Raw genomic sequence first — 16,885 nt, forward strand, 5'->3', positions numbered from 1 at the left:
TTGGATGTTCGAGTTCGTTGGGTTCGACCGAAATTCATTCCACAGTTCGAATCAGGTAGCAGAACTGTATCCGAACCTGAACCTGATAGAAATCAATGGAAACCTGAACTTTGGTGCTGGAAAATGGTTCTCACTCTCCTCACTGAACTATTAAACAGACTTCCTTGAAAAGTCTGTGTCCGGGGTTCAGCACCGGATTCTGGATGTCCAGTATAAATCCCGAACATTACAGTTCAGCTTTGCTCATCTCTATTGATGATCTATTCTAGGTGTTCGGTCTCGAGTTCCCGCTTCTGCACAGGGGTGAATCTCGAGCCATCTCCGCTGCGGTCTCCCATTCTTATCCAGCCACAGTGGAGTCTGCTCAGCAGGGACGTCGGTCCCAGCGTCTTGCTCAGTCTCACTCTGTACAGAGAGTTACTGCTGCTTCTTCAGCTTCTGCCATTAAAGCCAGTGCTGGTCAGCAGCGAGCGGACTTCTCTGGGACTAAGTCCTTGTCTGCACACACTGAGCATGCCCAGGGCAAGATCTCCCGTTGGAGATCGAGGGTCATGTGCTCAGGCCATGCAGCACATTCCATTGGTCCTCTTGGCAGGTCTTGGAAGGGCAAAGTTTCTGTGGCCACTTCCTGTGCTGCAACTATATAAACTGCGCATGACCGCACGGCCATGCGCTAGTGTACATTTGCTTACGTGTGTTTGTTGTGAGTGCAAGTCGTCCTTGGATACCCCTTCCCTATTGAATGTCTGTTCGCGGAAGGTGTATGGTTGCTATCTAGCGCCCGACTTATCCTACAGCACTAATCACACATTACAGCGTCCAGTTGCTGTGACCGCCAGTACGGCGCCGTGCACTTCCTCTGTGCTTTCCTTACCCAAGCCTGGGTGGTTAGTGGCGTTCGTCAGTGCGGCACCGCATGCACTCTTGTGCCCTAATATTGTTATTGAGCTTCCTTACACACCCAGTTGCGGTGTTGTGCCAGCAAGGGTCTAATCGGACTTCAATCCTAGTTGGGGTTGAGTTCGCTGACTACTTGCTCGCCCTCTATGTGCGGTACCGCGATCCTGTGACGCAACAGGATCGCTTATTTCACGCTGGGTGAAGTTTAACCCACGTGTGTATACTTATGAGTACCGCCATATAGTCCGTCATTACTTGGCAGCAGGTTCCATCTCTGCACGGTGAACCCCGGGCTGCGAACGCACCATACTCTATCTGTCTTATTATTTGGTGCGTTCCGCTAGCCCTAACATTACACTAGCGCCAGGGTCTGGCTAGTAATGATGGACAAACAGCAATCCTTGCGGTATATCCAGCAGCTGGAGGGTAGGTTGGCGGCTCTTGAGAGCGCAACCTCAGCTGTGGATGTTACCGCAGTTGCTGTACAGGCTGCTAGCGTGGCTGCAGCAACCCTGTCCATTGCCACCCCTGCTCCGACATTTTCTCGCCTCCCGCTGCCAGAAAAATTTTCTGGTGATAGCAAATTTTGTAGGGGATTTGTGAGTCAGTGCTCTATTCACCTCGAGCTCCTGGCTGCACGTTTTCCCACAGAGCGGGCTAAGGTGGGATTTATAGTGTCTCTCTTGTCGGACAGGGCGTTGGAATGGGCTACGCCGCTGTGGGAGCGTGGCGATCATGTGGTGCAGAGTGCTCCGCTGTTTCTGAGCACTCTGAAACAGGTCTTTTTAGGACCTCAAGTCACCCATGATACTGCGCTCCAACTGCTGGCATTAACTCAGGGTGAGTCCTTGGTCAGTCATTTTGCCGTCCAATTCCGCACTTTAGCTTCTGAGCTGGATTGGTCGGATAAAGCTCTTATCCCCATATTTTGGAGGGGCCTGGCTGACCACGTTAAGGACGCTCTGGCCACTAGGGAGATTCCTGCCACACTGGAGGAGTTAATAACTGTCTCCACTCGAATTGACCTCCGTTTTAACGAGCGGAGGTTAGAGCGAGCCCAGTGTAGGCAGAGGTTTCGGCTGGCTCCTACCTTCGCCAAACCTCTGGAATCTCCGGTCCTGGTTCCTGAGTCACATGAGGCCAGGGAAGTGTCACAAGCGGGATCTAAGTCCCGGACCACTTGTGCACTCAAGGTCTGTCATGTTTGCCAGCAGTCAGGACATCTAGCCACCAGTTGTCCTCAGCGGTCGAGGAAACGTCAGCGTCTAGTGGTAGTAGGTGGAGGTACACTAGACACGGCGACGTTTGCCTCTAAATTGTCCTTTAAGGGGACAATTACTATAGGCTCATTCTCCCACTCGGTAGAGCTCTGCGTGGATTCTGGGGCGGAGGGCAATTTTATGTCTTCTGCCTTCGCCCAACGTCACGCAATACCCCTGGTTATGCTAGCTCAACCAGTAACGGTACGAGTGGTGAATGGGTCGACACTGCCCTCACAGATAACACACCAGACCATCCCTTTTACTCTGTCCATATCACCATCTCATCAGGAGATTATATCTCTGCTCGTCATTCCTGAGGCAATTGATGAGGTCCTGTTGGGAATACCTTGGCTACGGTACCACTCTCCTCATATCGAGTGGTCCTCTGGCAGAATCCTGGGATGGGGTGAATCTTGTGTGGGTAGGTGTCAGAGGGAGTGCGTTCAGGTTGCCACTACAGAGGTACCCGCAGATCTTTCCTCTCTCCCCAAGCAGTATTGGTCTTATGCAGACGTGTTCTCCAAAAAGGCGGCGGAGATCCTTCCGCCCCATCGCCCCTGTGACTGTCCTATTGATCTCTTGCCTGGTGCTGAGCCTCCCCGGGGTCGAGTCTATCCGCTATCTCTCCCGGAGACGGAGGCAATGTCACAGTACATCCAGGAAAATCTGGCAAGAGGATTCATTAGGAAGTCAGTGTCACCTGCTGGGGCAGGGTTCTTCTTCGTGCAGAAGAAGAATGGGGAATTGCGTCCATGCATAGACTACAGGGGTCTTAATGCCATTACTGTTAAAAATAAGTATCCTTTGCCCTTGATATCTGAGCTCTTCGATAGGCTTCGGGGAGCAAGGGTATTTACTAAACTAGATCTGCGGGGTGCTTACAACCTGATTCGCATCCGTGAGGGGGACGAATGGAAGACGGCTTTTAACACCAGGGATGGGCACTATGAATATCTGGTGATGCCCTTCGGGCTCTGTAATGCCCCAGCCGTTTTCCAAGACTTTGTGAACGATATCTTCCGGGATATGCTTTCCACCTCGGTCGTAGTCTATCTGGATGATATTCTCATATACTCTCCAGATATTGACTCCCACCGGAGAGATGTTTGCAAAGTCTTCGACCTCCTACGGGCAAACTCCCTCTATGCCAAGTTGGAGAAGTGTATGTTTGAGCAGGAGTCCTTACCTTTCCTAGGCTACATCATCTCTGCTCAGGGATTGGCTATGCATCCTGCCAAACTACAGGCTGTGATGGACTGGCAGGAACTCCAGTCTCTTAAAGCGGTGCAGCGCTTTATGGGGTTCATTAATTATTATCGCCAGTTCATTCCGCACTTCTCAACTTTGGTAGCTCCCTTGGTTGCCCTCACCAAGAAGGGGGCGAATCCCAAATTGTGGTCTGAGGAGGTCTCCAAGGCCTTTAACTCTATAAAGTCACACTTCGCTAGCGCTCCCATCCTACATCACCCCGATGTTGATAAGCCATTTATCATGGAGGTGGATGCCTCTTCTGTTGGTGCTGGAGCAGTCCTCTTCTAAAAGGATGCTCAAGGTCGGAAGCATCCTTGCTTCTTTTTCTCCAAGACCTTCTCACCAGCAGAGAGGAATTATTCCATCAGGGACAGGGAGTTGCTAGCCATGAAGTTGGCTTTCTCGGAGTGGAGACATCTCTTGGAGGGAGCACCTTTTCCCTTCCAAGTCTTCACAGACCATAAAAATTTGGTGTACCTGCAGACAGCCCAGCGGTTGAATTCTCGCCAGGCCAGATGGTCCTTATTCTTCTCCCGGTTTCATTTCACCCTCCATTTTCTTTCTGGGGAGAAGAACATTCGGGCCGACGCTCTCTCTCGCTCCGTTGTGTCATCTGTGGAGGAGGAGGAGCCTCGGCTTATTGTCCCCACCGAGAGCTTGAGAACTGTGGCCCCGGTTTCGCTAGAGTCTGTGCCTCCAGGCAAGACTTTTGTACCATCCAGTTTGCGACCGGAGGTTCTCCCTTGGGCACACTCGTCCAGGGTGGGTGGACATTTTGGTACCAAAAGGACATCTGAGTTACTGGCGAGGACATACTGGTGGCCGCATATGGCTCGTGATGTCGCAGAGTATGTTCGGGCGTGTGTCTCTTGCGCCAAGAACAAGACTCCTCGGCAACGGCCAGCTGGTTTGCTTTATCCTCTGCCAGTGGCAGACAGGCCCTGGGAGATGGTCGGGATGGACTTTGTGGTGGGCTTACCCAAGTCTCGTAACTGCACCATTATCTGTGTGATCACCGACCATTTTTCCAAAATGGTGCACTTGGTGCCTCTTCCACGGCTACCTTCTGCACGGGCGTTGGCTGTCTTGTTCGTCAAGCATATCTTTCGCCTACACGGTATGCCAGACAAAATTGTTAGTGACCAGGGTCCCCAGTTTGCGTCTCGATTCTGGAGAGAGCTTTGTCGTCTACTCAGTATTGAGTTGAATCTCTCTTCGGCATATCATCCCAAGACGAATGGCTTGGTAGAGAGGGCCAACCAGACCTTGGTCACATATTTACGACATTTTGTTTCTGTCAGGCAGGATCACTGGGCATCCCTGCTACCGTGGGCAGAGTTTGCACTTAACAATGCCGTAGCCGACTCCACCGGTCAGACTCCATTCCTCCTAAATTACGGCCAGCATCCGCGTGTTCCTGTGCCCATGCCTGTGTCTCTGCTGACTCCAGGGTGGCAGACTGGACTGTGGAGGCACGGGACATTTGGGACCGCACGCAGGATGCCATTCGGGCCTCCAAGGAGAGAATGAGGTCCTCCGCCGATGTTCATCGGCGCCCCGCTCCGACCTTTGCTCCTGGCGACTTGGTGTGGCTCTCCGCCCGTAACATCAGGCTGCAAGTTGAGTCCACTAAGTTTGCTCCTCGCTACTTGGGTCCCTTCAAGGTTCTCGAACAGGTTAATCCTGTGGGCTACCGTTTGGCTCTTCCTCCACGCTTGGGTATCACCGACACCTTTCATGTGTCCCTCTTGAAACCCGTATACATGTCCCGGTTTTCCGAGTCATCTGCCGGGACATCGGGTTCGTCTATGGACGATTACGAGGTGAACGCTATTTTGGGGTGCAAGGTGGTACGCGGCAAAAAGTTCTATCTGGTGGATTGGAAGGGTTATGGCCCAGAGGACAGGTCATGGGAGCCTGCTGAAAACATTCGGGCCCCACAGCTCATTGCTGCCTTCGAGCGTAGCGAGGCCCAAGGAGGGGGGGGGCCCTAGGAGGGGGGGTAATGTTAGGTCCCGAGTTCCCGCTTCTGCACAGGGGGAATCTCGAGCCATCTCCGCTGCGGTCTCCCATTCTTATCCAGCCACAGTGGAGTCTGCTCAGCAGGGACGTCGGTCCCAGTGTCTTGCTCAGTCACACTCTGTACAGAGAGTTAATGCTGCTTCTTCAGCTTCTGCCATTAAAGCCAGTGCTGGTCAGCAGCGAGCGGACTTCTCTGGGACTAAGTCCTTGTCTGCACACACTGAGCATGCCCAGGGCAAGATCTCCCGTTGGAGATCGAGGGTCATGTGCTCAGGCCCTGCAGCACATTCCATTGGTCCTCTTGGCAGGTCTTGGAAGGGCAAAGTTTCTGTGGCCACTTCCTGTGCTGCAACTATATAAACTGCGCATGACCGCACGGCCATGCGCTAGTGTACATTTGCTTACGTGTGTTTGTTGTGAGTGCAAGTCGTCCTTGGATACCCCTTCCCTATTGAATGTCTGTTCGCGGAAGGTGTATGGTTGCTATCTAGCGTCCGACTTATCCTACAGCACTAATCACACATTACAGCGTCCAGTTGCTGTGACCGCCAGTACGGCGCCGTGCACTTCCTCTGTGCTTTCCTTACCCAAGCCTGGGTGGTTAGTGGCGTTCGTCAGTGCGGCACCGCATGCACTCTTGTGCCCTAATATTGTTATTGAGCTTCCTTACACACCCAGTTGCGGTGTTGTGCCAGCAAGGGTCTAATCGGACTTCAATCCTAGTTGGGGTTGAGTTCGCTGACTACTTGCTCGCCCTCTATGTGCGGTACCGCGATCCTGTGACGCAACAGGATCGCTTCCTTCACGCTGGGTGAAGTTTAACCCACGTGTGTATACTTATGAGTAGCGCCATATAGTCCGTCATTACTTGGCAGCAGGTTCCATCTCTGCACGGTGGACCCCGGGCTGCGAACGCACCATACTCTATCTGTCTTATTATTTGGTGCGTTCCGCTAGCCCTAACACTAGGTATAGGCTTTTCATTTTAGAAACCTAGTTGCCTCTTTGAAGCTATGGCTTTTTAATGTGGACATGAAATGGTATCAGTGTTTTAGAGGTTTGTTTTATTATCAGAAGTGTGTCACTAAGAAACCACTAAACTTAAAGGTTTTTTTAAAAAAATGAAAAGTTCAAAACTAACATTAGTGAAAAAAAGAAATAACTACAGCATGTTTTTCCATGAGTTTCTAAAAGAAAAGTAAAATGTTAGACTTTCATCACAGAACACATAAACTGAATAAGTTATGATAAAATCACTGCATGTAAGAAACAATAATCCTTTCGCATTCACCGCCCACTTATAAATGTTACTCACCACCTTTTAAAGATTGCGGTATAATAAGGTAGTCACGTTTTGATGATGACTAACGGCAATGTTTCTTTTTGTTACAGACACATAGAAAACTGGGAGGATTTACAGATTTTGAATGTGCTGGACATGGAACTTTACACTGGAATCCAAAGCCTGTGAGTTCTCCATTAATCCATCTGAATGAACATATTGGTATAAAAAGTGTTACTAATTTGTATGCCTCGAAAACCAATGATATGAGGTTGTCATGTGTACTGATCAGGACCTCAGGACCACTCCATTTTTAATAATGTCCGGACCCTTATTCAGATGTGGGTAAAAGACTAAATGTTACATAAGACTTTAATGTGTTTATGTCTTTGCAATCATTATAAAGAATCATATTCTAATTAGTGATGAGCGAATATACTCGTTAATCGAGATTTCCCGAGCACGCTTGAGTGTCCTCTGAGTATTTTTTTAGTGCTCGGAGATTTAGTTTTCTTCGCCGCAGCAGAATGATTTACATCTCTTAGCCAGTTTGATTACATGTGGGGATTCCCTAGCAACCAGGCAACCCCCACATGTACTTATGCTGGCCAGCAGAAGTAAATAATTCAGCTGCGGCGTAGAAAACTAAATCTCCAAGCACTAAAAAATACTCGGAGGACACACAAGCGTGCTCGAGAAATCTCGAGTAACGAATATATTCGCTCATCACTAATTCTAATCACAAAGTTTAGGTCAACTTTTTTTTTCTATAACGTCACGCTGGACTCGAATTGCAGTAACCATACAATTTTTAAAGCACCTGTGACTAGGTTCAGGGAACTTAGATAGGTAGCACCACTACAGTGCTGTAAAAAGATGCTAGAGTGGTGCTTTATGATGACTCATGTATTTCTGTGCTGCCTAAAGCTAGAAATGAAAGGCTGTTCCCATCATGATGGGATATCACTAGGACTTCTTTTTAATTTTTTTACCCTCCAAGCAGCACTCCAGACTCCATTCAGTTGAATAAAGCTATGCTAGAGTTCCCTGCGCAGTTGGTGGGCTGCGGTTCCACTGGCCAGGAAAGAACAATAGTGGGGACTACCCCTGCAGCCCAAATAATGATCAGCAGATTCCCACACCTTTCAAAAAGTTATATAGTCGCATATCCAAGCAATTTAGCATCAATATTAAGATAGGAATTCCTTTTTCACATGCAAAACTTTGAATAAATGGTTCAGAAATTATTACTGGTTTGGTTGATCATGCTGTTTGGTTGATCACATGTACTGTATGTATGAAAGTAAAGTTCAACTTGTAAAAAAAAAAAATTAAACAGGTTTGCCAGGACTTAGATATCGACGTCCACTCCTTTATTGGTTAGACATACACTAGTGAGCAAAATGGTCACAATGTTATGAACTTTTGACTTTCAGGCCCCATATCTTTCCATCCACTATTGCTACTACCATCACCTTATAGACAATCATCTTGGCTATCTCGTACATAAATTTGACTTGCAGCTATTAGCATATGATTAGTTATGCAGATTATTGTCATGTCACAGCATGCCTTGATTGAAATCTCCCAGGTCTCTTCTACTTGCGTTTAGATCTGGGGACTGTGGCGCCTAGAGTTGAGCGACCTTGACCTTTTTAGAGTCGAGCCGGGTTTTGCGAAACCCGACTATGTCCAAAGTCGGGTCGAGTGAAATCGGCCGATTATGACGTAAAGTCGGGATCGACCGAAACACGAAACCCAATGCAAGTCAATGGGGCAGCATAGTCGGCAGTGAGTGGGGGCCAGGAAAACACCTAGAGTGCCCATTTTAATGTCAAAACCATCCATTCTTCTTAATGAAGCTTGTCAAGCGTAATTTACCTTAAAATAATTGGAAGGCATTTGAAATTGGGGGTCATTTGGCTAAAGTTGTGGGGGGTAGGGCTGGTTCAAGTAATTAGTGGGCCCAGTAAATCTGGACCACGTCACGGCAGTGGAGCAGGGAGAGGTAAGTATTTCAACTTTGCAAGTGCTGTGATCCTGAGCAAGCAGGGGGGGCCCACTCGTTGGCATTGGCACTGGCACAGGGCCCCTCAAAGTACAGCGGTGTGTTTGCACGGCGGGGGCGCCTCCCACCGGCAGCAACACTTTTGCGTACTATGAGAGGCCCTGTGCCAGTGACGTCGCCAACTAGTATTCCTCCCCCCACCTGATGAAGGAACCTGCACTTTCATCTGCACCTTCCTCTTTGTCCCCGTGTAAGGTGGTATGGTATGCGGGAAGAGCAACCTGACTTTCAGCAGGGTCACAATGTTGTTGTGTAGCGTGCACGGGGAATGTTGCGTTATGGGTCAATGTACCAGCAGACTCATCTATCACTGGCTGGGCAATGGGCACGATGAAGTGGAAACACAGATATAGGCCCAAAGAAGAAAGTGGGCTAAATGCAGTTCAAAATTGGTAACACAGGAATAACCAGGGGGCATTGCAGTGGAGGACAACTGGAATGAGAGGCTGACACAGAGAGTAGGGCCAAATCAGTAAGTAGTCGAAATGCAGTTCAAAATTGGCAACCGTAGTAAACAGGCGGCACAGCTTTGTTCAGTGGAGGAGAACAGCAAGGAGTGGCAGACACCGATAGTAGGCCCCAACCCAACTAGTAGGCCAAATGCAGTCTAACATTAACAACTACTTAACGAGAGGCTGAAAATGGAATTTCAGGACAGGAAACCAGGAGAACAGCAAGGAGTGGCAGACACCGATAGTAGGCCCCAAACCAACTAGTACGCCAAATGCAGTTGTTCCATTTAACCACAATTTAATGAGAGCCTGAAGATAGAAGCTCAGGAAAGGCAACCTGGGGAACACCTTGGAGTGTAACACACCATCTCTCTCCACCCCATACCCATTTTGTAGGCCTAATGCTGTGTACTTTTCTACAACTACTAAACGAGAGTCGGAAGACCGAAGCAATGGCAAGGAAACCTGGGGAACACCTTGGAGTGTAACACACCATCTCTCTCCACCCGATACCCATTTTGTAGGCCTAATGCAGTGTAGTTTTCTACAACTACTAAACGAGAGTCGGAAGATCGAAGCAATGGCGAGGAAACCTGGAGAACACCTTGGAGTGTAACACACCATCTCTCTCCACCCCATTCCCCATTTTTTAGGCCTAATGCAGCCTACTTTCCGACACCTACTAAACGAGAGCATGAAGATCGAAGCTCAGGAAAGGCAACCTGGGGAACACCTTGGAGTGTAACAACAACCTCTCTCTACACCACGGAAGGGCTGATTCTTAGGAAGGAAGGCTGTTGTAAATAAGCATTGCGCGCCCGAGGGTGATTATATTCTTATTCGGTATCTACTCACCCTCGGACGCGCCATGCTTCTTGATTTGTAATTAATGTTTATTTGCAATGTGCTTTTGACTTACTCAATTATTTTTTTAATTATTGATTTTATTAAATTAATAGTTTAACATCTTATTGGAAATAATTTAAAGGAGACGCGACAGGACAACACTCGGTGGATGCCATATCTGTGTTAACAACTCCAAAAAAACCTTTCAGTTAACTTCTTGCAGGAGAAAGTAATTGTAGCTGGTGGACCTTTTAGTACAGTTCCAGATTTTTGTTGTGTGTTTGTTTTTAATGTTAAAATGTCTGCATTTGAGATCTCAACACGATCTTATTTTTTATAATCAAAATAATTATTTTTTTATTTTAAGATGTTGGTTCAAGGGGTACACGGGCAGCAGTAGACAGGTCAGTGGAGGCCTAGTGGAAGGAGGGACCGCAGATGCGCCACTGTTTCACCCATACACAATTTGTAGGCCTAATGCAGCGTAGTTTCCAACAGCTAGTAAACGAGAGCCGGAAGATCGAAGCTCAGGAAAGGCAACCTGGGGAACACCTTGGAGTGTAACAACAACCTCTCTCTACACCACGGAAGGGCTGATTCTTAGGAAGGAAGGCTGTTGTAAATAAGCATTGCGCGCCCGAGGGTGATTATATTCTTATTCGGTATCTACTCACCCTCGGACGCGCCATGCTTCTTGATTTGTAATTAATGTTTATTTGCAATGTGCTTTTGACTTACTCAATTATTTTTTTAATTATTGATTTTATTAAATTAATAGTTTAACATCTTATTGGAAATAATTTAAAGGAGACGCGACAGGACAACACTCGGTGGATGCCATATCTGTGTTAACAACTCCAAAAAAACCTTTCAGTTAACTTCTTGCAGGAGAAAGTAATTGTAGCTGGTGGACCTTTTTAGTACAGTTCCAGATTTTTGTTGTGTGTTTGTTTTTAATGTTAAAATGTCTGCATTTGAGATCTCAACACGATCTTATTTTTTATAATCAAATTAATTTTTTAAATATTTTATTAGGTTGGTTCAAGGGGTACACGGGCCGCAGTAGACAGGTCAGTGGAGGCCTAGTGGAAGGAGTGACCGCAGACAGGCATCGAAGGCCTAAAATAATAACACATGGCTGTAGGCAATTTTAAATTGGTTCCAGGGTTACACGGGCAGCAGTGGTGTGGTCAGTGGAGGCCTAGTGGAAGGAGTGACCGCAGACAGGCATCGAAGGCCTAAAATAATAACACATGGCTGTAGGCAATTTTAAATTGGTTCCAGGGTTACACGGGCAGCAGTGGTGTGGTCAGTGGAGGCCTAGTGGAAGGAGTGACCGCAGACAGGCATCGAAGGCCTAAAATAATAACACATGGCTGTAGGCAATTTTAAATTGGTTCCAGGGTTACACGGGCAGCAGTGGTGTGGTCAGTGGAGGCCTAGTGGAAGGAGTGACCGCAGACAGGCATCGAAGGCCTAAAATATTAACACATGGCTGTAGGCAATTTTAAATTGGTTCCAGGGGTACTTGGCAGCAGTGCCCTGGTCAGTGTAGTAGTAGTTGAAAGAATGTACCGCAGACAGGCATCGAAGGCCTAAAATAAAAAAATTGGGCTGGCTGTAGGCAATTTTAAATTGGTTCCAGGGTTACACGGGCAGCAGTGGTGTGGTCAGTGGAGGCCTAGTGGAAGGAGTGACCGCAGACAGGCATCGAAGGCCTAAAATAATAACACATGGCTGTAGGCAATTTTAAATTGGTTCCAGGGTTACACGGGCAGCAGTGGTGTGGTCAGTGGAGGCCTAGTGGAAGGAGTGACCGCAGACAGGCATCGAAGGCCTAAAATAATAACACATGGCTGTAGGCAATTTTAAATTGGTTCCAGGGTTACACGGGCAGCAGTGGTGTGGTCAGTGGAGGCCTAGTGGAAGGAGTGACCGCAGACAGGCATCGAAGGCCTAAAATATTAACACATGGCTGTAGGCAATTTTAAATTGGTTCCAGGGGTACTTGGGCAGCAGTGCCCTGGTCAGTGTAGTAGTAGTTGAAAGAATGTACCGCAGACAGGCATCGAAGGCCTAAAATAAAAAAATTGGGCTGGCTGTAGGCAATTTTAAATTGGTTCCAGGGTTACACGGGCAGCAGTGGTGTGGTCAGTGGAGGCCTAGTGGAAGGAGTGACCGCAGACAGGCATCGAAGGCCTAAAATAATAACACATGGCTGTAGGCAATTTTAAATTGGTTCCAGGGTTACACGGGCAGCAGTGGTGTGGTCAGTGGAGGCCTAGTGGAAGGAGTGACCGCAGACAGGCATCGAAGGCCTAAAATAATAACACATGGCTGTAGGCAATTTTAAATTGGTTCCAGGGTTACACGGGCAGCAGTGGTGTGGTCAGTGGAGGCCTAGTGGAAGGAGTGACCGCAGACAGGCATCGAAGGCCTAAAATATTAACACATGGCTGTAGGCAATTTTAAATTGGTTCCAGGGGTACTTGGCAGCAGTGCCCTGGTCAGTGTAGTAGTAGTTGAAAGAATGTACCGCAGACAGGCATCGAAGGCCTAAAATAAAAAAATTGGGCTGGCTGTAGGCAATTTTAAATTGGTTCCAGGGTTACACGGGCAGCAGTGGTGTGGTCAGTGGAGGCCTAGTGGAAGGAGTGACCGCAGACAGGCATCGAAGGCCTAAAATAATAACACATGGCTGTAGGCAATTTTAAATTGGTTCCAGGGTTACACGGGCAGCAGTGGTGTGGTCAGTGGAGGCCTAGTGGAAGGAGTGACCGCAGACAGGCATCGAAGGCCTAAAATAATAACACATGGCTGTAGGCAATTTTAAATTGGTTCCAGGGTTACACGGGCAGCAGTGGTGTGGTCAGTGGAGGCCTAGTGGAAGGAGTGACCGCAGACAGGCATCGAAGGCCTAAAATATTAACACATGGCTGTAGGCAATTTTAAATTGGTTCCAGGGGTACTTGGGCAGCAGTGCCCTGGTCAGTGTAGTAGTAGTTGAAAGAATGTACCGCAGACAGGCATCGAAGGCCTAAAATAAAAAAATTGGGCTGGCTGTAGGCAATTTTAAATTGGTTCCAGGGTTACACGGGCAGCAGTGGTGTGGTCAGTGGAGGCCTAGTGGAAGGAGTGACCGCAGACAGGCATCGAAGGCCTAAAATAATAACACATGGCTGTAGGCAATTTTAAATTGGTTCCAGGGTTACACGGGCAGCAGTGGTGTGGTCAGTGGAGGCCTAGTGGAAGGAGTGACCGCAGACAGGCATCGAAGGCCTAAAATATTAACACATGGCTGTAGGCAATTTTAAATTGGTTCCAGGGGTACTTGGGCAGCAGTGCCCTGGTCAGTGTAGTAGTAGTTGAAAGAATGTACCGCAGACAGGCATCGAAGGCCTAAAATAAAAAAATTGGGCTGGCTGTAGGCAATTTTAAATTGGTTCCAGGGTTACACGGGCAGCAGTGGTGTGGTCAGTGGAGGCCTAGTGGAAGGAGTGACCGCAGACAGGCATCGAAGGCCTAAAATAATAACACATGGCTGTAGGCAATTTTAAATTGGTTCCAGGGTTACACGGGCAGCAGTGGTGTGGTCAGTGGAGGCCTAGTGGAAGGAGTGACCGCAGACAGGCATCGAAGGCCTAAAATAATAACACATGGCTGTAGGCAATTTTAAATTGGTTCCAGGGTTACACGGGCAGCAGTGGTGTGGTCAGTGGAGGCCTAGTGGAAGGAGTGACCGCAGACAGGCATCGAAGGCCTAAAATATTAACACATGGCTGTAGGCAATTTTAAATTGGTTCCAGGGGTACTTGGCAGCAGTGCCCTGGTCAGTGTAGTAGTAGTTGAAAGAATGTACCGCAGACAGGCATCGAAGGCCTAAAATAAAAAAATTGGGCTGGCTGTAGGCAATTTTAAATTGGTTCCAGGGTTACACGGGCAGCAGTGGTGTGGTCAGTGGAGGCCTAGTGGAAGGAGTGACCGCAGACAGGCATCGAAGGCCTAAAATAATAACACATGGCTGTAGGCAATTTTAAATTGGTTCCAGGGTTACACGGGCAGCAGTGGTGTGGTCAGTGGAGGCCTAGTGGAAGGAGTGACCGCAGACAGGCATCGAAGGCCTAAAATAATAACACATGGCTGTAGGCAATTTTAAATTGGTTCCAGGGTTACACGGGCAGCAGTGGTGTGGTCAGTGGAGGCCTAGTGGAAGGAGTGACCGCAGACAGGCATCGACGGCCTAAAATAATCACACATGGCTGTAGGCAATTTTAAATTGGTTCCAGGGGTACACGGGCAGCAGTGGTCTGGTCAGTGGAAGTCTAGTGGAAGGAGTGACCGCAGACAGGCTTCGAAGGCCTAACATAACAAAAATGTCAAAACAATGGTATTGTCAGTGCCAGTCATTGAAGGATGTCAGCGCCTAGACTACACATTGGTGAAGCTGTGAGAGATAATTTTGCTAGTGGTAGAGCACTGTTTGAGCTGGGGGGGGGGGGAACTGGCTTGTGGCCGGCGGTACAGGCACAGGGCCCCTCATATTACAACGGTGAGTCTGACGTTGGGTGCGCACCACCACCGCCAGAGACACTTTATTGTACTATGAGGGACCCAGTGGCAGTGCCGTCGACCAAAAGCGGGCTCACCCACCTCTTCAGACAAACAGCACTCTCAAGGGTCCAAGCGCAAAGTGGCGATAGCACGACCCCGTGTGGGGAGTTTGGCCATTTCGTGAGGTGGAAACATGTCGTATGCTGGACAATCAGGTGAAGAAAATTACGAGATTGGAAAAGTCATTCAGAATAGTCCACAGGCAAGACCTTTTCATAGGAAAGCTAGGTGTCAGCCGGGCAGGGTGGGGCAAAAGATTTTGAAATCCAGTTGTGGTTCATTTTAATGAAGGTTAGATCATCTACATTTTGGGTAGACAGACGAGTCCTTTTTTCTGTTAGTATTGAACCTGCAGCACTGAATACTCTTTCTGATAGGACACTAGCTGCCGGGCAAGCAAGCTCCTGCAATGCATATTCTGCCAATTCTGGCCAGGTGTCTAATTTGGATGCCCAGTAATCAAATGGGAATGACGGTTGAGGGAGAACGTCGATAAGGGATGAAAAATAGTTTGTAACCATACTGGACAAATGTTGTCTCCTGTCACTTTGAATTGATGCTGCAGTACCTGTCCTGTCTGCGGTCCTAGAAAAATCACTCCACAACCTGGTCAGAAAACCCCTCTGGCCAACGCCACTTCTGATTTCTGCCCCTCTAACACCTCTGGTCTGCTGGCCCCTGGAGCTCGTGTGAGAACGATCACGGGCGCTGTGTGCAGGGAATGCCAGAAGCAAACGGTCAACAAGAGTTGATTGTTTTGTTGCTAATATTAGTTCCAAGTTCTCATGTGGCATAATATTTTGCAATTTGCCTTTATAGCGAGGATCAAGGAGGCAGGCCAACCAGTAATCGTCATCGTTCATCATTTTTGTAATGCGTGTGTCCCTTTTGAGGATACGCAAGGCATAATCCGCCATGTGGGCCAAAGTTCCCGTTGTCAAATCTGCGGTTGTGCTTGGTTGAGGGGCAGTTGCAGGCAAATCTACGTCACTTGTGTCCCTCAAAAAACCAGAACCCGGCCTTGCCACGCCACCAATTTCCCGTGCCCCCGGGAAAGCTTCCTCATTAAAAATATACTCATCCCCATCATCCTCCTCATCCTCCACCTCCTCTTCGCCCGGTACCTCGTCATGTACACTGCCCTGACCAGACAATCGCTGACTGTCATCAAGGCTTTCCTCTTCCTCTGGTGCAGACGCCTGATCCTTTATGTGCGTCAAACTTTGCATCAGCAGACGCATTAGGGGGATGCTCATGCTTATTATGGCGTTGTCTGCACTAACCAGCCGTGTGCATTCCTCAAAACACTGAAGGACTTGACACATGTCTTGAATCTTCGACCACTGCACACCTGACAACTCCATGTCTGCCATCCTACTGCCTGCCCGTGTATGTGTATCCTCCCACAAAAACATAACAGCCCGCCTCTGTTCGCACAGTCTCTGAAGCATGTGCAGTGTTGAGTTCCACCTTGTTGCAACGTCTATGATTAGGCGATGCTGGGGAAGGTTCAAAGAACGCTGATAGGTCTGCATACGGCTGGAGTGTACAGGCGAACGGCGGATATGTGCGCAAAGTCCACGCACTTTGAGGAGCAGGTCGGATAACCCCGGATAACTTTTCAGGAAGCACTGCACCACCAGGTTTAAGGTGTGAGCCAGGCAAGGAATGTGTTTCAGTTGGGAAAGGGAGATGGCAGCCATGAAATTCCTTCCGTTATCACTCACTACCTTGCCTGCCTCAAGATCTACAGTGCCCAGCCACGACTGCGTTTCTTGCTGCAAGAACTCGGACAGAACTTCCGCGGTGTGTCTATTGTCGCCCAAACACTTCATAGCCAATACAGCCTGCTGACGTATGCCAGTAGCTGCCCCATAATGGGAGACCTGGTGTGCAACAGTGGCAGGTGCGGATGGAGTGTTTGTGCGACTGCGGTCTGTGGACGAGCTCTTGCTTCTGCAGGAGGACGAGGAGGAGGAGGAGGAGGAGGGGGTGCGAACGGCTACAGACAACTGTTTACTAGACCGTGGGCTAGGCAGAACTGTCCCAAACTTGCTGTCCCCTGTGGACCCTGAATCCACCACATTTACCCAGTGTGCCGTGATGGACACGTAACGTCCCTGGCCATGCCTACTGGTCCATGCATCTGTTGTCAGGTGCACCTTTGTGCTCACAGATTGCCTGAGTGCAT

General features: G+C 48.7%; 1 protein-coding gene across 8 annotated transcripts in view; it reads left to right on the forward strand.

Annotated features, from left to right (window-relative positions):
* Window positions 1-16,885, forward strand: part of NTRK3 (neurotrophic receptor tyrosine kinase 3) — a 1,162,015-nt gene that overhangs the window by 344,620 nt on the left and 800,510 nt on the right. For all 8 annotated transcript variants that reach the window (XM_069766240.1, XM_069766242.1, XM_069766243.1 and 5 more), the window contains one exon: window positions 6,828-6,902. In XM_069766240.1, coding sequence (XP_069622341.1) covers window positions 6,828-6,902 — 75 coding nt within the window. The remainder of the gene's footprint in view (window positions 1-6,827; window positions 6,903-16,885) is intronic.

Source organism: Ranitomeya imitator, chromosome 4 (genome assembly GCF_032444005.1).
Source record: "Ranitomeya imitator isolate aRanImi1 chromosome 4, aRanImi1.pri, whole genome shotgun sequence".
In the NCBI taxonomy this organism is placed as follows: Eukaryota; Metazoa; Chordata; class Amphibia; order Anura; family Dendrobatidae; genus Ranitomeya; species Ranitomeya imitator.